Source organism: Hibiscus syriacus, unplaced genomic scaffold (genome assembly GCF_006381635.1).
Source record: "Hibiscus syriacus cultivar Baekdansim isolate YM2019G1 unplaced genomic scaffold, ASM638163v2 tig00014444_pilon, whole genome shotgun sequence".
In the NCBI taxonomy this organism is placed as follows: Eukaryota; Viridiplantae; Streptophyta; class Magnoliopsida; order Malvales; family Malvaceae; genus Hibiscus; species Hibiscus syriacus.
In genome coordinates, this window is record NW_024062326.1 from 2,491,952 (window position 1) to 2,514,728 (window position 22,777).

General features: G+C 33.4%; 1 protein-coding gene and 1 long non-coding RNA gene across 2 annotated transcripts; both read left to right on the forward strand.

Moving 5' to 3' along the window:
• The first annotated feature begins 375 nt into the window (after nucleotides 1-375).
• Nucleotides 376-1,971, forward strand: LOC120207284 (magnesium transporter MRS2-3-like). Its single transcript, XM_039206781.1, has 3 exons — nucleotides 376-744; nucleotides 1,638-1,808; nucleotides 1,936-1,971. Exons 1-3 carry the CDS (start codon nucleotides 376-378, stop codon nucleotides 1,969-1,971), a joined length of 576 nt encoding a protein of 191 aa, XP_039062712.1.
• A 19-nt stretch (nucleotides 1,972-1,990) lies between these two features.
• Nucleotides 1,991-2,585, forward strand: LOC120207259. Its single transcript, XR_005524178.1, has 3 exons — nucleotides 1,991-2,064; nucleotides 2,219-2,422; nucleotides 2,503-2,585. It is a non-coding gene; the product is annotated as an uncharacterized LOC120207259 (long non-coding RNA).
• The last annotated feature ends 20,192 nt before the right edge of the window (nucleotides 2,586-22,777 follow it).

Sequence of the window (22,777 nt, forward strand, 5' to 3'; positions counted from 1 at the left end):
TACGTATTGTCGTTGCGATTTACGGATACTCGTTGCGATAGTCAGAATCGCGTTGCGATTTATATGTTCGCGTTGCGATTTTCATATTCGCGTTGCGATTCTGGAAAATTGCAATACGAATTTGTACTATCGCATTGCGATTCTTCATAATCGCGTTGCGATTCTGAGAACTGATTTGCGATTCTGGAGATCGAGTTGCGATTTTTATTTCGCATTGCGATTTTGTTGGTCATTTTGGCAAATCCAAAAAAAATTGATTAAAATCGTATATTATAAGGCATTTTTGGTCACTAAGACGATTTTCTCATAACTAAATGTATCCTTTGTTGCCACTAAATCTCAGTATCCAATACTACTCGGATGATAAAGCCCAAAATGACAAGTCGACCTACGTCATCACCGCCCAAACCCGATGACGATCCGGACCTTTATTCCCGACCCGTTCTGTTCCCTAATCAAGCTCAAGCCACCGCCACCGTAGCTGGTCATTGGAAGAAGGGGACCGGTATTCGGGCATTGCTTATACTAGACTCGACGTGCCACACCCAGATTGTAGAGGCCAGAAAACATGCAATCATGAGACTCACAGGTTTACCCGCTCGAGATCTTGGGATATTGGACCCGCTTCTGTCGTACCCATCTACGATTCTGGGTCGTGAAAGGGCGATCGTGATTAACTTGGAACATATTAAGGCAATCATCACAGCGCAAGAGGTTTTGCTTTCGAATTCTAAGGATCTTTCGGTTACCCCTTTGTTGATGAGATTCAGAGCCGAATTTTGTGACACTATCAAGCAACCAAAGACCAGGTTCGTTATTTATTAATTTGATTTCTTTAGTTATATATATATGTTTGTTTAGTTGATGTTCTATCATGGAATTTTGATTTAGGGTTCTTATTTATTTTCCTGATTTATTTTTGCATCGATGAAATTTTCTTATTTCAATTAGGTAAAATCATGTATTCTATCACAGTATTCACTGTGAATTGATAATTTAGGGGAGAAAATACAGAAATTGATATCTTTCCTTCATAATTGCAGTCAAATCAACACTCGCCTCCGAGTCTAAGTAACGTAGTGGAATTCAACAACATAATTGCCTTCTAGAATTTAGCGATAATAAGCTTAAATGTTATCCTGTCACAATTTATTGACTTAACTTATAGATACCTGCTAGCTCAGCTGATGGTTACACTCCATTTTCGTAACTAATAATCAACTTGGCAGCTCTCAGCATGTCGGTGATAAGCTCAGTAGCTGCCAGCTGCTGCTTTGCATGCTCATTTACCTTCTTTCTAGTTGCAAGTAGTCAGTCAGTCATGTTGCTATAGCTCAATATCCTAGGTTACTTAGATTTAATTGTGTGATGGGTACGGGTATGTGCCCACACTCGAATGCCTAAATTTTAAAAAGTTCCTCCTTGTATATGGAGTGTTCTTGGAGGGTCAAGTCATTGTACATATTTCAAAGTGTTAGTCTCCGGTACTTACAGAAAAAAATTGAGTCAGAAAAATAGTTAATATCAGCTCCTGCTGGTTCTTTCTTGGTTCTCTACCAATTTCCATTTTGTTACTAGGCTCTACAACTGATTCTTTTTCATATTCATTGGCCAAATGGTTTAGTTTTCTTCTTTAGGAAGCTGCGGTTGATGATTCCAACTACATAATTCGATCGAGTTCTCAAAATTTGTCATCAAGGTTTTCACAGCCGCAGAATCTGGATGATGAAGGTAAATCAGAAGAGAAACAGAGTCTTGAGAACCCAAATAGCTTCAAGATTCTTCCATTTCTGTTTGTTGCATTGGAGGCATGCCTTGAAGCTGCTTAGAAAATGAAGTTAGTAACACTCTCTCTCTTAGTTTTCTGTGAACTTTTTTGTTACCATCACGCTGTTTTACTCGTTATGTTTTGGTTATTGTTTTATTCCGGTGCAGGCAAAGACATTGGAGCTAGAGGCTCATCCTGCCTAAGATAAATTGACATCAAAGATCGGTACTCTCAATTTGGAGCAGGTTCACCAAATTAAAAGTCGATTAGTTGCAATAACTGGGCGCATCCAGAATGTTGTGTATTTAAACATAACCATGCAGAATGTCATATGTGTGACATTTGAGCCGAGTTGACATCAATCAATTGAACATTGCATTTGTTTTAACTTCCATTTTTTTTTCTTTCTTCCATTTTCAATTCAAAACATATGTATATACTTATTCTCAGGTAAGGGATGAATTGGAGCACTTGCTAGATGATGATGAAGATATGGCTGAGATGTATTTAACTGAGAAAGAACTACTTGAAAATTCATCAACCTCGTCTATGAATGATAGAGAAGACATGGGTGGTGAAGTTCTTCGACCATACATCAATGATAGGTGCTAAACAATTTCACCGTTTGTTTTCATCAAAGATTCACCTTTTCAGGTAAACAATATACTTAATTAAATAAAAATTATTATACAATATTAATTGTAGTAACTAATGTTGATTATTTTAATTTGTAGCTTCAAATGATACCGCAAACTCAACATCAACAGAACCATAACTGACTCAAGGTTTGGATTGAGATTGTTACAATGAAATATTCTACAAGTCATATTATTATCATATTATTTTTATTTTCTGTAAACATTTAAACATTTTTATATTTATAGAAATTAAATTATTATGTATTTTGGTGAAATATTTGTTTAAATCTTATTATTTTGCAATAAGTGAACTATTTTAATTTTTTATTTAGATTTGTATAAATAATTTTATTTTAATATATATTGTCATTAAAAATGTCATAGAATATAAATTATCTGTGGTTTGCTACAATATCTCTTTCGTCACATATAAGTTGATTTTAATGCATTATTTGTGACAATATAAATTATCAATAAAGAAATCTTATTTAATTTAATGACGTAACCAATTGTCATAGAATATAAATTATAAAGTGATGTTATGCGTAAACGTCATTCATAATATTATGGGGTAACATTTATATTGTCACTAAAATTGTGACAATATCTCTTTCATCACATATAAGTTGATGTTAATGTATTATCCGTGACAATATAAATCATTAATAACGAAATTTTACATAATTTAGTGACATAATTAGTTGTCATTAAATATTAATTATATAGTGACGATATATATAAATGTCAGCCATGCTACTATTAGGTGACGATATACTACGTTACTAACAATGTGACAATGTTCTTTTTGTCCATATAAATTGAAATTATTGTGTTATTGGTGACGATATGATTTATTAATGAGAAAAATGTACATCATTTGGTGACAAAAGTAATTGTCACTAAATGCAAATTAAACTATGATGTTATATATTAGTGTCACTATATATTTAACAATACATGACGATAACATATACATCGTCACTTTTGACATTTAGTGACACACCTAGGGTGATGATCGTCGTGACATTGACTTTTACGTCACAAAATACATCTAGTGACATAAATTGAAGTTTTAGTGACAATAACCTAGATGCCACTAATAAGAAATTTTGTTGTAGTGTATATATTAGTTATATACTACATGCTTTTATAATACAATTCATGATAAGAATTCTTGTTATGTAGTTAATGAATAACTTAGTATGAACACATCATGCACATTGATATTTAAGCATGTTAGGATAGTCTTATAATCATATTAAACATGATTACCTTATATACATCAAGACAGCATCATTATAATTCATTTTATTAGTTAATATGCATTCATATTAGCTATTAAGCTTCATGCATTATCTTACACATATTATGAGATGATATATTTAGCTCATGACCTTCAATCATAGCTCACATTACCATATTCTTACATGGCAACAAGGTATTTAGCTCATAACCGCTCAATGCCAAGAACTTACCTTGTTTCCTTGCACATATAGGTACATTGGAATATGATGCACGATGAGATAGCTTGGTGGATAATTTGGACGTTATATGCAGCTCACAAACAGCTCACAAAGTACAAGACAGCTCATGGAACACTAAGGAAAGCTCGATTCAGCTGGAGGAGCTTAAGGCTAGCTAAACTTAGCTAGTTGGACTATTTGGAGCTGAGTTGCCAAAAGTGATCAAAGGTAGCTGAATGTAGTTGAACATGTTGATATGGAGCTCGTAAGGATTCGGCTAGGAAGCTTGTTTACAAACAGCCCATGCTTGCTAACTAGCTCCACACTCAAGCTAGCTTGGTAGGAGACACATGCACGCCCAAGATGGAGCACATGACCAACCATCATTCCATGCACAAGGCTACACCACAAGGCTCCCTATATCACCCATGTGCATTCCATATGACCAGCCCCCATGTGCCTTGCATGTGGTCTCATTTAGGCGCCAAGATGAAGAGCCCTCTCCCTATTCGGCCAAGCATTATCTCCCATTCAATTTGGCGCCAACATGAAGGGACAGTAGAGCTATTCGGCCAAGGGTTATCACCCTCCATTTAAACTGAAACATCATCTCTATTTTGTAATTAATTATGTCTCTATAGGAAGGCACAAGGCTGGCCGAATCCCCTTGTAACCATTCGGCCATGCCTCTCCATTTCCTATAAATAGGAAAGCATATATCATTTGTATTCAGACTTTTTCATTAATATAAGTGAGATTATTCTCTTCCTTAAGTCCTTGTGACTTTTATCGACTTATCAAGTATTTTATACTTGTGGTGTCAACCCCTTTCTTTTCACCTTGATACTTCTAGTTCCTAGTTCATATAACTAGTGGGTCAATGTACTTAATACCACCCCTTGAAGAAGCAATATAAAGTCTGGGTCTTTGCTCTCTATAGCATTGGTTTTTCTTTGAGACTTCTTCAAGATACTATCCTTATTACTATCCCTTTGTTTCATAAGCCATCACTATAGCCTTATCAACCATCTTCCGCTTCCATCTCTCATTTTAAACATCCCACCTATTCACCATTCGTCTACCACCCTTAACCCTCTCTTTTAGAGCCATTCACTTGTGCATGTTGTTTGCTTCCTTCCTAGATCCACAATCAATTTGTTAAGGTACAAATGCCTTACATCAACTACTACTGCAGCTGTACTCCTTACTCAATTAATCTTTGTCTTTACCTACGCGTGAAATCAACACATGTTAAAATTGTACATAGTGAGACATAATATTGTAAAGAAACAATAATGTATACTTAAGCATATCATGGTTATTTTATTTCAAACAAATTTGTATTATCGATAAGGATTAGATAAGTCACTCTTATTGAAACCAAACTTCTTTCACACTATTATCATAAACATCCTTATTATTTCCAATATACCTTTCTTTCTTGTACATTTTTCTCTAGTAATTATTCATGAATTTCAGTTGTGGCATCCTTTTATGTCTTAATGCATCCTTTAATGCATTTTAGTTATGGCATCCTTTAATGCTTTAATGCATCCTTTCATGCATTTTAGTTATGGCATTATTTCATGCCTTAATGCATCCTTTCATGCATTTTAGTTATGGCATACTTCCATGCCTTAATGCATCGTTTCATGCATTTTAGTTATGAATTCATTTTAGAACATTTCATACTCAAAAACTCATTCATAATCTCCTTTCTATACATATAATGATAACATATTAACTAATATAAAACATACATTAACTCAAAACGTTCTAACTTGCATCATTTCTAATTTTATTCATCTCAAATAATTACAATAAATGTACTCACCTGATAATCCCCGCTAATAAGATGTAAAGAGATCTGGCTAATCAACAACTTGATCTTTCCCCTTTTTCTTGCTAGATTAAGGAGCTTGATTACAATCTACACAAGCATCCAATAAGTACACATAACATACCCATGTTAGTATACTCCTTAACATTATACTATAATAATATTCAAAAGTACCATTATTTCAATTTCTATAAGAATTTCAAACTATCTTGTAGTTCCAACCTCAATAGTATCGGTACTACTACCTTGGTATCGATACTTCCATACTATGGTACGTATACCCCTTCTCAGTATCGATACCATTTCTATATTCTATTTTGCATGGTATCGATACCTTTATCTCAGTCTATATACTATTATACTATGGTATCGATACTTTCTTTCAATATCGATACCATTTTGACATTCTGGATCCATGGTATCGATACTTCCCTTTGTTAGTATCGATACCCCATCAGTATTGATGCCACTTTTATCAGTACCGATAATGTTCGTCACATTTCTACATATTTACACATATAATATCGGTATTGTTCTATCAGTATCGACACCCTTATCCAGATTTACCATTTTATAGCCCGATTTTTACAAAATTTCCCCCTATAATCTCTTATTTTTACCTCCAACAATACTACTAAACTTTTCTTTACTTAATCTTACTAACTTTCCTTCATTTAACCTCTTATAACCTCTAGAATACTCATAAAACACTTCAACTCAAGAATCATAGCATTTTTCTAAGCATTTTTTAATCATTTCTCATACTTCTAATCTCTTATTAAATCCTTTGACAAGTCAATTCTACTAATAAACCTTAATAAAAACAAATATAACAATATATCATTCAAAACCCATTTCATTAAATCTAATATAAAACATCCACCACTTAGTTTTAATATTCTTTAATCCTTCCTTAAGCTTACAAATCACTTAATGTTACTATAGAAATCCAGAATTTAAAGGAATAACTAACTAATTGAAGTTTACCTTATGCTAGAGAGGAAAGCACTACCCACGTGAGTGAATGAAAAGAAGAATGAAAAACGCTTACTTTCCTCTTATCCCCCTTTACAATCCCTAATAATGGATATATTTTAAATTCATTTTCCCTCTTAAAAGACCAAAGTTCCCTCTTAATTTATCTATTGTTACAAATTAGTCTATACACTATTCCAAATCATTTCCTCATCTCTTACCACTTATTCAAATAAATCTTAAATTTTCAAATCTTTTCAATAAGGTATCTGGCCTAATATTTGGGGTAATACACATTGCCACTATTATTTTCAGTTATATGTATGTGTTTAACATAAACTGAAAGATAATAAAATCCATATAACAACATTATTAAAAGATTTATAATAAAGTATTATTATGGGCATGATCAATAATAATACGCTTAAGACTAACATGTTATTGATTGATGACAACAAGTTTTCATTGACATAGAGATGTCAGAATTGATAGATAATTATATTATTAGAGAAAATGTATTGGATTGACCCATCATGAGCATATGTCTTGGATTATTATGTAACGGTCATAACATTGCTAATGGTGATGACTATATGTATGATCCTCATACTTGAGATCAATGTCATCATAACACATATTGTTGTATGTTTTGATACAGTTAAACATGCTCCATAACTGGTTGTGCTATAAAGACTATTTTTGAATATATCTCAATATATGTAGTGGGGTGTGTATGGTTAAGATAGGATTTGTCTTTCTTATATAATAGGAAACACATCACAAGCCACTTGATTGAGTGAGAGTAGAAATGCATGGCCATGCTCAAATAAGTTGATATGTGATATCACAAACTATTCGTTAATTATAGTCTACTCTAGATATCAATAAACAATAAATGGGCTATACAAGTATGACCATTCTAAGACTTGTGCCTATTTTAGATATAAAGGACAAAAGGATGTAATACATAAAAGAGTTAATCATGAACATGATATGTTGAATCATAATTTCTCGTAACTTACGTGACAATATATATTTCTAGATATCACTCATTGTATGTAATATTAGAATTGTTCTAATAATTACTACTAATGCTACAAGAACCTACAGAGTCACACCCTATGATTGAAATAAGAAAAGATGTACAATTTGTTGTATGTTACTAAAATATATCAAGAGTTAATATATGTATTATTGAGTTAATCGATCGAATGAAATAGCAAAGAGGGGGTGAATTGGCAAATAAAACTTTGGTGGAAGCTTTGACAGAAAATAGAAAATATTTGCACAGTGATTTAGAGTGGTTCGACTTTCTCAACCAAAGTCTACTTCCACTACCTTAACTATCCACACTAAGGATTTTCCACAAAATTCATTAATTTGTCTTTCTTTTGAGGACAAAGAGTAACCTTACAACTCCCTCAAGAATTATACCCCAAATTCTTGAGTCACTCTCTTCTCAAAGAGAAAATTACAAACATTGCAAACTTACAGAAAAACCTCACAAGGTAAGATGTTTGCACAATTATATAACAAATAAAGAACACTCAAGAATGAATACAAATGAGCACAAATGGTGTTCTTGAAAGAAAAATGAATATTGAAAGGATTTTGACATGAATTGCTCAAACAATAAGTTTAAGGCTTTCTCTCTTTGAATTCTTTCTTAAAACTTGTTTCTTGTTGTTCATCAATGGCTTCAAGACTTGTTTAAATACCCTTGAATGAATTCTGAACGTTGAGGATGATCATAAAGTTAATAGAGCCGTTGTTATATGTTTTCCACTTCAAAAAGTTGTTGGGAGCATATGGGTATCGGTACACCTTCATAGGGGTATCGATACTACCTTTAAAAATTCAAATATTTCGACCGTTGCAAAACTGATGGTATCGATACCTCTCAAGGGGGTATCGATACTACTATGTAAAGAGGTATCGATACCTGTTATGGCATCGGTACCCATTTTGCATTATATTATTTCTCGGAGTCAAAATCAACTGAGGGGTATCGGTACCTTTTGGCTAGGTATCGGTACCTATATATAAAGGGGTATCGATACCCTATAGGGTATCATACCTATTTTGCATTCAATGTTTGAGGGGTATCGATACTCGTTATAGAGATATCGATACCTCCCTATTAAAAACTTAATTTTGACTCGATTATGGTTTGAAATACTTTGTAAAAAATTATTTCAAAAATATTTTAAGAGTGAAACACAAATTTTCATTTAAGTAAGGAGTAAAATTGATATTTGAAAACTTGGAGTAATATTTGTGATATTCGATTAATTGAATCGAATATTATATTTAATTCGAATATAAATTCTTAAAATTTATTAACACTTTATTTGTTATATCGAAACATCAAAATGCTTTCAACAATCTCCCCCTTTTTGATATAACAAAACATTTTGAAATTTTGAGATTTTCTTTTTGAAAAATTTATTAGTCTCCCCTTACTATATCCTCCCCTTTTTGTTAAATCAAAAAGACTATATAAATTTTAAACAAGTTTTCCAAATTGAGATATGTATATGTATATAGCTGCTAAGATCAAAGTCAATAGAAGTAGTAGCCATTAGTCCACATAATCAATATTCTTAAATAATATGCAATAGGGATTGGCCATATTTAATCTAAAATGTAAATGATGCATAAAATAATGAAATAATCATTCAATTAAGTTCAAAAAGTATAATTAAAACATACAAAACACAAACAATACAAACAACCAAATATCAAAAATAAACATCCAAATATTCATCAAAATGTTTAAGGCAATATTAGGTTTAATGTTCAAACTAAGAAAACTAGTAAGGCAAGGTAAATCATTCGTATGAGGATCGAGATCAAATCGATGGCCTCTAAGGAAAGCAACATCGCGGGTTGGTGCATCGAGTCTCTCATCTACAACATTGAATCAAATATCCATTACTTCTCATTAAACTCGAATTTCCCTTTGATTCTCCAACTGTTGAGTTCCCATAGCAGTGAAGTGGGACTCTAAGGATGTGAACCTTAAGTCCAATGTCTCCATAAAAGACTGAAAGTATGGAGGCATTGTACTGTCTTGCCTAGATGGCTCGTCCTCATGCTGGTTTATGGGATCATCGACATCCCGTAAGATATCTTCAAGCTCTGAGCAGCAGCTGGAGCCGGAGCAGCTTGTGAAGAGCTAGCACTGGGTGTTTTCTTTGTTGATCGAGCCCATTTGTCTTTGTCTCTAGTCCATCCCGATTTTGGTAAAGATGTGAAGTTATTTTCAGTGGTTAGAGGGATGACAACGTCTAATTCTACCTAAGACTAGATTTCATAAACATATTACTTAGGAGACAACCATAAACTAATGTTTCAACACGTATAGAAGGAACATTGTTTACGGTTTCTACAAGTTCCCCAAAGATAATTTGAGGGAGATTTATTTTCTTATTTTGTTGTATACAATGTATCCACCATAAGTCAAGGGCTCTAATAGTGGAGTATTTTTCTCCGGATGGTCTAAACCACTAAGAGATGATAAGATGAAGAAATCGTTCATGATAATCTAAAACACTCGCACTAGACTTGGCTTTATAAGGGGCAGGTACTAAATCTCACTCATTATCTAACCCTCGGTTATCTAGTCCAAATGCACTAGCTATATAGTCCGAGTTTGTATTAATGTATTGGCCTAGGAGATAGGACCGAATACTTTCAGTTGCGGTGTGGGACTCGTTTTTGCACACATACTGTATTGGAGTAGAAAATACGAACGGGTTAGTGATAAACAATTGGTTCAACCCTAAAGAGGTTATCAAATTTTCATGATTTGAGGGTAGGGAGGTATTTAAATTTATCTCTTCCATATCTTGGAGAGATGGGATACGCTCTTCCCTAATGTTATATGACTAAAAAAGGTTAACGTACCTAGAGTATAGACCTCTACGATTAGGTTCGTTAAAGCAAGAGTTTAGAATGATCATCTCGGGTTCATTAGGGATAGGATTTTGTGGTGGAATATGAGGTGGATTTTAAGGTTGGTTTGATCGACTAGACGAAGACCTAGGACGTTTAGACATAATTTTAAATCAGAATGGGATGTGATACCTGTAATTCAAAAACACATGTATGCAACAATTATTCCCAAAACTCAGTATGAGTCCTCAATCTTCAAGGTTCTCTAAAAACTAGTCTAATGGGCAAAATTTGAAAACTATTTTGATAACTAAGTTTCAGAAATTATTATGTATATAGTTTTCATGTAAACACTATAATTAAATTAAAAACAACAATTTAAATCAAAACTATTTTTTATTTCGAAAATTATTAAATAAATTTGCAAAATCTTATGTTTTTGATGAAATTAGTTGTAGATTCTAGTCCTAAACTATAATATACTAAATGCCCATTCACTATTTTGATCTAAAACTAACAAAAACTAGTCCTAGATTCAAAAACTTAATAAAATAGTGTTTTAGAAAAATTACCTTGAAAATTGGGATTGAGTGGAATGTATTGTTGTTTGCATGAATTTGATGATTCCAACAGGTTTAGAAGTTGAAGAACTATTGAATTTTGACTAAAATCGAAGGATTTCAGTAATGTGGAGATTTGGGGTTGAAAGGAAGAGGAATAATGGGTATGAGTGTTTGGGGCTTTCGGTAAAAATATGATATTTTAGGGATTTTAAAGCCTAAACCCGATAGGGGGTATCGATACTCCTCGAGGGGTATCGATACACATTCAAGGAGTGTATCAGTACTACATGAACAATATCGATACCCATTGAATAAATATTGATACTATGCTATAGTATCGATACCTAGCAAGAGAGGTATCGGTACCGGGTGACCAGTATCGATACCTAGTGCACACAATTGTAAAAAATATGTATTTAAACACTTAACATGCAAAATTAATCAGCTCTAGTGGTATTAGAAACTCATATCACGGAAATTAACTATGTTGAATCAATCAAATCTACCCTTGAATTTTATTTGAACATATTATTAATTTTCACTTAAGATCATAAACTCCCCTAATTATTAGCCTAGAGGCATTCAAAAATGATATTTTATATGCATTTTTCCTTAATTATTTAAAGTGCTAAAATTATTTTAAACACTAAGTCAAGGTAGGTTTGTAAGACCTAATTCTCTCCTAATTGTCCAAAATCTTTCTTTTGTGACATGATCTCCAATGAAATGATGTATAATTTCAATGTGCTTAGTTCTAGAGTGTTGGATGTGATTTTTAGTGAGACAAATAGAACTAGTATTGTCACACCTGATAGGTATGGTACCAACTTCAATTCCATAGTCTAAAAGTTGTTGTTTCATCCATAAAACTTGTGCGCAACAACTACCAGCTGAAATGTATTTCGTTCTAGTGGTAGATAATGCAACACTATTTTGTTTCTTTGAAAACCAAGAAATTAACATATTTCCTAGGAATTGACAAGTATCAGAGGTGCTTTTCCTATCTATTTTGCATCCTTCATAATTTGCATCCGAGAAGGCATGTAAGCTAAAGCTAGAGTCTCTAGGATACCAAAGTCTTATACTAGGAGTGTCTTTAAGGTATCTAAAGATTCTCTTAATGGCTTGTATATGTGATTCGTTAGGGCATGATTGAAATCTAGAACATAAGCAAACAATAAACATAATTTCTGGTCTACTTGTGGTTAGATAAAGCAAAGAGTCAATCATAGACCTATAAAGTTTAACATCTACACATTTACCTTCTTCATCTTTGTCAAGCTTTGTATGTGAGCTCATAGGAGTGGCTTAGGGTTTGACAAAATTCTACACATTTACATTCTTAAATTCACCTTGCATTAGCTTAGAAAATTATTGGCAAAGAACATCATTAGTAGAACCAAATATTATATCAACAACATAAATTTGAACTACCAATCAATCTTTACCTTTTAGTTTTAAAAAGAATGTAGTGTCAACCTTCCCTTTTGAAAAACCTTTTTCAATTAAAAAATTTGACAATCTTTCATACCAAGCTCTATGAGCTTGTTTTAAACCATATAGTGTTTTTGTCAATTTAAAGACATGATTTGGAAATTTTGAATCTTAAAAACCAGGAGGTTGTTCCACATACACTTCTTTTATAAAACCACTTAAAAAATGTACTTTTAACATCCATTTGATATAATTTAAATTCATTGAAACATGTAAATGCTAATAACATTCTAATTGCTTACATCCTAGCTACAGGAGCATTTGTTTCATCATAATCTATTCCCTCTTCTTGAGTATAGCCTTGAGCAACAAGTCTAGCCTTGTTCCTCACTATGTTAGCACTATCATCAAGCTTATTCCTAAACACCCATTTAGTACCTATATTAGATTTATTACTAGGCCTTTTAATTAATGTTCATACTTTACTTCTCTCAAATTAATTTAACTCTTCTTGCATAGCCATAATCTAATTTTCATCGGTTAATGCTTCTTTAACATTTTTGGGCTCTATGCATGAGATAAATGCAACATAATTACAAATGTCCCTAAGAGAAGATTGAGTAGTTACCCCTTTGGATGGATCACCTAAAATCTCACTATCCTTGACATAGTTGTACTCTCTTGGGTATATAACTTCCCTTTCTTCAATGGTTAGATTCTGGAAAACATCTTGAGTTTTCCTCATCTTTTACTTATTTTTTTAATGATGGTTCTCCCATGTTATTTGCATTTATAATACCTACGTCATCATCAACACAAGAATCCTTCCTCGGAAGAGGATTATCATCGAAAACAACATGGATAGACTCTTCTACCACCAAAGTTCTTTTATTAAATACTGGATAAGCTTTAGAATTTAAGGAATAACCTAGAAAAATTCCTTCATCACTTTTAGCATCAAATTTGCCAAGATTGTCTTTACCGTTGTTTAAAATAAAATATTTACATCCAAAAGGATGAAAATAACTAATGTTAGACTTTTTGTTTTTGAAAATTTCATATGAAGTTTTCTTTAAATTAGGTCTAATCATTACTCAGTTAATTACATAACAATCGGTATTTGTGGCTTCTGCCCAAAAATATTTTGGCAAATTATTTTCACAAAGCATGGTTCTAGCCATTTCCTCTAAAGTTCAATTTTTCCTCTCAACAACTCCATTTTGATGAGGGGTTCTAGGTATTGAAGAATTATGGCTAATCCCATTTGAATTACAAAAATTAGTAAATCCATGATTTTCAAATTAAGTACCATGATCACTCCTAACACTTGAAATGGGGTAACCTTTTTCATTTTGGATTATTTTTGAAAATGTGATGAAATTTTCTAATGCTTTATCTTTAGTACTTAGAAATAGAACCCAAGTAAACCTAGAATAATCATCTACCAATACAAATGCATATTGTTTTCCACCTAAGCTAGCAGTTCTAATTGGCCCAAAAAGATCTATATGAATCAATTATAATACTCTACTAGTTGATACATCATTAATGGATTTAAAGAAAGCTCTCTTGTGTTTTCCTTTTGAACATGCATCACATATTTTATTTATATCAAATTTTATCTTTGGCAACCCTCTTACTAAATCGCCTTGAATAAGTCTTTACAAAACACTCATGCTTGTATGTCCTAGTCTCCTATGCCATAACCAACTATCATTCTCATCCCTGGAAACTAGGCATAAATTAGTCATATTAATTAAATCTAAATGCACCATGTACATGTTTCTTATCTATGACCAATAAGCATAATCCTATTAGATGCAATGTCAACAACTTTATAACCATTTGATTCAAACAAGAAATTGTATCATTTATTACGCAATTGATTAATACTTAATAGATTATTCTTTAACCCATTTACATATAAAACATTTTCTACTTGTATGGAAGAGGTATTGCCTATAGTACTTATACCTTCTATGTAACCTTTTGAGTTGTCACCAAAGGTTACCATTCCTCCATTTTTTTTGTTAAGCTAAGTAAACCGACTCTTGTCTCTGTTCATATGTCTTGAGCAGCAACTATCAAGGTACCATGTGTTTGAACTTGCATTTCGTGCCTTGAATCAATGCTCATTTTCCTACAAACATAGATTAATTTCTGATTTTTGGTACCCAAATTCTTTTGGGTCCATATTCATTAGTCCCTAAAATCTTTGTCCCCTTTGGTATCCATTTGTTTAGGATATCCTTATGATGTGATCCTCTCTACCACCATTCATGACATACTCACATCATTGAAGATCTATCAAGCTCAATATAAGGGAGTTCTACCTTACTTTATATTCTATTTACTCATTTATACGCTATATATTATTATGAGCATATATTTGCTTATTAAACTATGCTTGAATAATCATATGTTATCATACACTTTCTTACTATATGATTTTCATATATAATATATGTTTCCACATCTTTAGTTAGCTGAAAGAGCTAGCACGTAGCTGAACTTAGCTAGAGAAGTGCTTTGGACCAAATTGTTGAAAAGGGACTAGAGGTAGCTGGAAGAGTAGTTGAGGAGCTAAGAAGACCAAGCTAACTAGCTTGAGTTCATCAAGCTATAGCTAACCTAGTTAGTTACCAAGACACTCACCTAGCTTACAATTAAAGCTAGTTCATCTCTAGGCTCCCCAAGGACTTCATGACATCATCCTATGGTTGCAACCTTACCAAAGCATTGCAAGAAGACCGCATGTGCACTCATGTAGGCTACCATATGCATTATTCAAGTATGTACACTCCATGTGACATCAAATAGGAGTTAAAACACCAAGGGATGCTTCCTATTCGGCCAAAGACTCCTTCCTCTTCATTATGGAGCCAAATAACTTCCAAATGCATTCAAAACATCCTTTGGGCCAAACCAACACCTTACCGTTCAGTCAAGAGCATGTATCTTCATTAAAATCATGTATTTTCATTAAAAATCATGTATTCTCAAATGGGTTTAACCCTTAGCCGAATAGGCATGTAATTATTCGGCCAAACCCCTTCCAAGCCTATAAATAGGCTTTGACATTTTATTTGTAACTCAACCCTTGATTAATATAAACTCTTTGTGAGAAATTCTCTCTTCAAGTTCTTTAATAACTATATCGATTAAGCAAACTTTCTAAGTTTGTGGCGTCAACCCCTTTCATTGATACTTTGAGTTCTTAGTTCTTATAACTAGAGGGTTTAAGTCCCAACATACCACCCTTTACCTAAATTTATAGAGAACGGAGATAAGCTTTCTATAGCTTTTCTTCTTCTTTGGCTTATTTAAGATACTACCTTCATCCTTCCATATCCCATAACCTTCACGCCAACATCAACACTATTCCATTACCATTTCTTCACTATTGAATCATCCTCCATCTATCATCAAAGTCAGCGTCCATTATCACCATTGGAGGCCGAATCATAGTAACATTTGAAGGATAGTTATACAATACTACTGCAGCATAACTTTGATAGCATCTCTATTCCTAGATCGGGAAAAAACAACGCTGCCTACTTCTCTATCATTGAAGAAGCTTGGATAGCCTTACATCACCTTATCTTTAGTAGTATTGAGTCCTTTAGGAATCCATATGTTCCTAATGATTTTACCATTTTAGGTTCTTTGGGAACCTCTATGATTGTAAGATTTAAAGTTCTTTCTAATATAGTGTGATTTTGAATTTTCTTCTTTTTTAAAATGTTTTGGTCCAACTCTATCGAAAGAAGCTTTAAGATCATCAAATTTCTTTTGATGATCATCATTGACTCTTGAAAGTAAGTTTTGTAAATCCAAATTTTTATTTTCAAAATCTACTAATTTGATTTGCAATTCTTTAATTTTACTTTCAAGATCATTATTGGTCTTGGATATGAGATCTTTTTCATTTTTCAATTTTGAAATATCCTTTTTGTATATTGCAAATAATTTCTCATAATCCGAAGCTAAACCATTATATTCCTCTAATAACTCATCAAAAGAATAATCTTCTAAATCAAATGAGTTAGAGGTTACATGAGAATCCTCCCAAAGGCCATTAAGCACAAGTTAACTACTTCTTGTTCCTCTTCATCAGATGTATCATCATCGCTCCAAGTAGCTACGTGTACTTTGTGCTTCTTCTTTGAAAGATCCTTCTTCTTCAATTGTGGGAAATCATATTTAACATGTCCAAAGTTTTTGTATTCATCATTTTACTCATTTTTAAGCCTTCATTTCGTTGCAATTTTCTTCCTCTTTTGGGCTTCATTAATTTTCTGAGTCTTGTAGAAAGCAAGGCCATTTCTTCATCCTCGTTTCACTCTCATCTCTGGTGGATTTGAGAGCAATACCAACGCTCTTCTTCTTCTCCATCTCTTTCTTTGTGTCATCCTTTTTCTCATGCTCTACCTCATCTTGAATCATCATTTCATGAGTGAGGAGAGAACCAATGAGCTCATCGAGAGTTAAAGACTTTAGGTCTTTAGCTTCGATAATTACCGTCTTTTTAGATTGCCAAGCACTTAGAAGAGAATCAATGATATTTCTCACAAGTTTCTCATTAGGGATTATTTCTCCAAATCCTTTGAGACCATTAACAATCATGAAAAATCTACCCGTCATAGCTTTGATGTCTTCATCTGGTTTCATCCTGAAATTTTTATAGCTATTAGTAAGAATACTAATTTTGGTTTCTTTTATCTCATCGGTTCCTTCATGTGCGACTTAAAGTTTATCCCATATCTCCTTTGTGGTTGAACAAGATAAGATTCTCTCGTATTCATCTGGTCCAAGTGCACAGAAAATAATATGGATAGCCTTTGAGTTGAGCTGGAATAATCTTGTCTCTTCTTTACTTAACATGTCTGAATCTGTGGATGGTTCGGAGTATCCTCTCATCATGATTTTCTATACTCCCATATCAGTAGCTTGAATGAATAACTTCATTTTATTCTTCCAATAGGCGTAGTTAGCGCCATTGAAGAATGAAGGCTTGTTGACGGGCTGAGAATTAAGAACGAAGTCGAAGTTTGATGTAGAGGACATTTATGACTTGAATATCGATTGAACTATTCCCAGATCTTCTCAAGAGGTGGTAAAACCTTCAAATGAGTGTAGCTCTGATACCAATTGTTGAGTTAATCGATCGGATGAAATATCCAAGAGGGGGTGAATTGGCAATTAAAATTTTGGTGGAAGCTTTGACAAAAAATAAAAACTATTTGCACAGTGATTTAGAGTGGTTCGCTTTTCTCAACCAAAGTCTACATCCACTACCTTAACTATCCACACTAAGGATTTTCCACAAATTCACTAATTTGTCTTTCTTTTGAGGACAAAAAGTAACCTTACAACTCCCTCAAGAATTATACCCCAAATTCTTGAGACATTCTCTTCTCAAAGAGAAAATTACAAACTTTGCAAACTTACAGAAAAACCTCATAAGGTAAGATGTTTGCACAATTCTAGAACAAAGAAAGAACACTAAAGAATGAATAAAATTGAGCACAAATGGTGTTCTTGAAAGCAAAATGAATATTGAAAGCAAAATGAATATTGAAAGGATTTTGGCTTGAATTGCCCAAACAATAAGTTTAAGGCTTTCTCTATTTGAATTCTTTCTCAAAACTTGTTTCTTATTGTTCATCAATGGCTTCAAGACTTGTTTAAATACCCCTTGAATAAATTCTGAATGTTAGGGATGATCATGAAGTTAATAGAGGCGTCGTTATATGTTTTCACTTCAAAAGCTATTGGAAGCGTATGAGTATCGGTACACCTTCATGGGGGTATCGATACTACCTATATAAAATTCAAATATTTCAAACGTTGCAAAACTGATGGTATCAGTACCTCTCAAGGGGGTATCGATACTATTATGTAAAGAGGTATCAATACCTGTCATGGTATCGGTACCCATTTTGCATTCTGTTATTTCTCGGAGTTAAAATCAACTGAGGGGTATCAATACCTTTTGGCTAGGTATTGATACCTATATATAAAGGGGTATGGATACCCTCTAGGGTATCAGTACCTCTTTTACATTCGATGTTTGAGGGGTATCGATACTCGTTATAGAGGTATCGATACGTCCCTATTAAAAACTTAATTTTGACTCAATTATGGTTCGAAATACTTTGTAAAAAATTATTTCAAAAATATTTTAAGAGTGAAGCACAAATTTTCATTTATGTAAGGAGTAAAATTGATATTTAAAAACTTGGAGTAATATTTGTAATATTCAATTAATTGAATCAAATATTATAGTTAAATTGAATATAAAATCTTAAAATTTATTAACACTTTATTTGTTATATCAAAACATCAACATGTTTTCAACATGTATATTTGATATACATATGATTTTAATTATCCCAAATATAGTATGTAAACATTAAAAGAATATAATTTTGATTACAACTCTTTTAATTGATATTTAATTTGGAATACTTAAATAAGATTTTAAATAAAGATTAATGATTGTAATTCAAATTATAAGTCTTTAACGTATATTTAATTTGAATTAATTAAATATGTTTTTTATTAATTAGAAATAACTTAAAAATCCATGTGTTAGGATAACTAATATATTTAAGTGAGGTAAGGTCCAACTGCTGACTACTTCAGCCGTTTTTCTCAAAATTGATTTTGGGAAAAGTAAATTTTGCTCTTAATCGGGTGAACTAAGTAGAGGCCGAGGCGTGTTTTCATGGAGGCTTATGATTCGAATGGTTCGTGATCACCACTTGTCGATGTTGTCTTTCCTGTTTTTTAAGGAACCCATTGTAAGTGTTCGCATCATTTCTTACCGATTTTGGTTTTGGGTACTTGGATCGCTGGTGAGACCTTCGAGTTTTGTTTCTACTACGTCATGGGGTACATCGATGGTCCCAACAGTTACCATATATTAACATGATATAAATCGATATAAAATTTCTTACCAATATAATTTTCATGTATTCCATAAGCTTAGAAGCTTATTAACCTATTTATCATTTATTTACCAATAAACCATAGCCAAAATATAAACCTATGAGGACGTCGTTTTTTAGTCGCACTGATGTTCTTACACATAAGGTTGCGTCCATCATTTGTATTGGGTATCCTTTATTGCTAATTTGATATACAACTGTTAAACTCTATGACATTCCATCAAGACCACCGACCCTCAATAACATAGTTGGGCATATGGTCTTTAATTAATTAATCCTTTGCAATATATACCAATATAACTTAACATTAGGTAGTTCATACCCAAAATACCATGGCAGTATGACAAAAGGGCCATTCATGATTGTTATCACAATTAATACATTTTTAAGCATGATGGACGCAAGGTAACCTCGATGCCTTTGACACCAAAAGAGGTACAACAAGATCAGTTGCATATGCGAAAAAGTGTACAAGCATGGCGCAAAGACAAAACCCTATTAAAGAATGAAGAGGAATGAAACATGACACCAAACTTCTTCATAGAGAAACACAAAGGTTCAAGGATGGAAAATGAAGGGGCTCCTACGAAAATTAGTGATGATTGGAATTTAAAGACACAACTCTTCACCAAGGGTTTTAATCGCCAAAAGGTAAGTAACCCTTCATTTGAAACCTCTTCTATCTTCACTTTTCAGGACCAAACACGTGAAAGGTCACTTCCAAAAGGGATATCCTTAAAGGAAGATCACTCTCAAAAGGTACCTGTTGGTAAGTCATATTCCAAAGAAAGGCCTAAAGGGAAATTTTATGAAATGATGCCTAATGGAAGAACACAACCGTTCAAAGGATGCTTTCTTTTAGCAAAGAGACGTGACACTATGCAAGGATAGAATGAACTCGATTTGAGGACAAATCGCCCTAAAGAAGGGGGATGATGCAAGCACGTTTTCATCTACAAAGGGAGTACTCTTGAACATCTTTATATTGGATTTACTTTATATTAATTATATACTATATACTTTTATAATACATTTTATGATAATAATACTTGTTATGTAGTTAATGAATAGCTTAGTATGAAAACATCATGCACTTTGATATTTAAACATGTTAGGATAGTCTTATAATCATATTAAGCATGATTATCATATATATAAATCAAGGCAACATCATTATAAACCATTTCATTAGTTCATATGCATTCATATTAGCTCTTAAGCTTCATACATTATCTTAAACATATTTTCAGATGATATAATTAGCTTATGACCTTCATATATAGCTCACACCACCATAATCATACATGAAAACAAGTTATTTAGCTCATAACAGCTCATATAGGTACATTGTTTCCTTGTTTCCTTGCACATATAGGTACATTGGAGTGTGATGCATGTTGAGGTAGCTTGGTGAATGATTTGGATGTCATATGCAGCTCACAAATAGTTCACAAAGTACAAGGCAGCTCATGGAACACTAAGGAAAGCTCGATTCAGCTAGAGGAGCTTAAGGCTAGCTAAACTCAGCTAGTTGGACTATTTGAAGCTAAGTTGCCAAAAGTGATGTCAAATGTAGCTGAATGTAGCTGAACATGCTGTTATGGAGCTCACAAGGACTTGGCTAGGAAGCTTGTTCATAAACAGCCCATACTTGCTTGCTAGCTCCACACTCAAGCTAGCTTCGAAGGATACACATGCACACCAAAGATGGAGCACATGATCAGCAATCATTCCATGTACAAGGTGGCACCACAAGGTTCCCCAGAACACCCATGTACATGCCATATGACCAGCCCCCATGTGCCTTACATATAGTCTCATTTAGGCGCCAAGATAAAGAGTCCTCTCCCTATTCGGGCAAGAATCATCTCCCATCCAAATTGGTGCCAACATAAAGGGACACAAGAGCTATTCGGCCAAGGGTTATCACCCTCTATTTAAACTGAACCATCATCTCTATTTTGTAATTCATTATGACTCTATAGGAAGGCACTAGGCTGGTCGAATCCCCTTGTAACTATTCGGCCATGCCTCTCCATTTCCTATAAATAGGAAAGCATATATCATTTGTACTCAGACCTTTTGATTAATATAAGTGAGATTATTCTCTTCCTTAAGTCTTAGTGACTTTTATCGACTTATCAAGTATTTTATACTTGTGGCGTCAACCCCTTTCTTTTCACCTTGATACTTTTGGTTCCTAGTTCATATAACTAGTAGGTCAAAGTACTTAATACCACCCCTTGATGAAGCAATATAAAGTATGGGTCTTTGCTCTCTATAGAATTGGTTCTTCTTTGAGTCTTCTTTAAGATACTATCCTCACAACCATCCCTTTGTTTAATTAACCATAACCCATAGCCATATCAATCATCTTCCGCTTCCATCTCTTATTTATTAAACAACCCACCTATTCACCCTTACGTTTACCACCCTTAACCATCTGTTTTGATCCACTCACTTATGTAGGTTATTTTGCTTCCTTCCTAGATCCATAATCAATCGATAAGGTACAAGTGCCTTCTATCAATTGATGTTATGATGACTCGATTTCAACCTTCCCCTGCTCATTCAGTACCTCGATTAATGATTTTAAAGGAGTTGAAGAGTTTAGTGGCTCAATAATTTAGAGGAGATAAGGGTGAGGGTTCGATAGAGGCTGATATATAGTTAAATGACGTGATGATAATGCTTGAAAGCCTGCAATGTTCGAATCAGGAAAAATTAGGAGGAGTTGTGTCTTTGTTGAGAGGATCATCATGAATATGGTGGTCCAATAGTACGATGTATACAACAGCGGAGCAAGTCACCATAACAATTTTTCCAGGAAGAATTCAGAAACAAGTATGTGGGTGAGCAGTTCAAACGAGCAATGTTGATGAAGTTCCTAAATTTAAAGCAAGGTGATCGAGCTATCTATGAATTTAAAGCGGAATACAATAAGTTGAGTCTTTTTGCCACATGTGCCAAATGATAAGGCTAGGCGTGATTGGTTCATAGAGGGTTTAAGGATGAAGCCTAAAGAAATGATGATGGCTTTAAACTTTTCGAGTCTACAAGAAGTGATAAATAGAGCTAAAGCTATTGAAAGAGCTCAGGTGGAAACCTTAGCAGCGGAACAGAGTGTTCAAGTGGGGTAAAGAGTGGGAACGTCTTTCAATCCCCATTATGCTAAGAGAGGGAAAGGCTCAAACTTAAGAGTCTCTGAGAGATAGCTTTGCAATAGTATCATAGAAAAGTAGACAA

Excerpts from the sequence above, each read along its gene's own strand:
- LOC120207284 (XM_039206781.1), top strand. The coding sequence starts at position 376 with ATGACAAGTCGACCTACGTCATCACCGCCCAAACCCGATGACGATCCG. Across the intron at positions 745-1,637 it reads CGAATTCTAAGGATCTTTCG|GAAGCTGCGGTTGATGATTC; the intron begins GTTACCCCTTTG and ends TTTCTTCTTTAG. Across the intron at positions 1,809-1,935 it reads TTCTGTTTGTTGCATTGGAG|GCAAAGACATTGGAGCTAGA; the intron begins GCATGCCTTGAA and ends ATTCCGGTGCAG.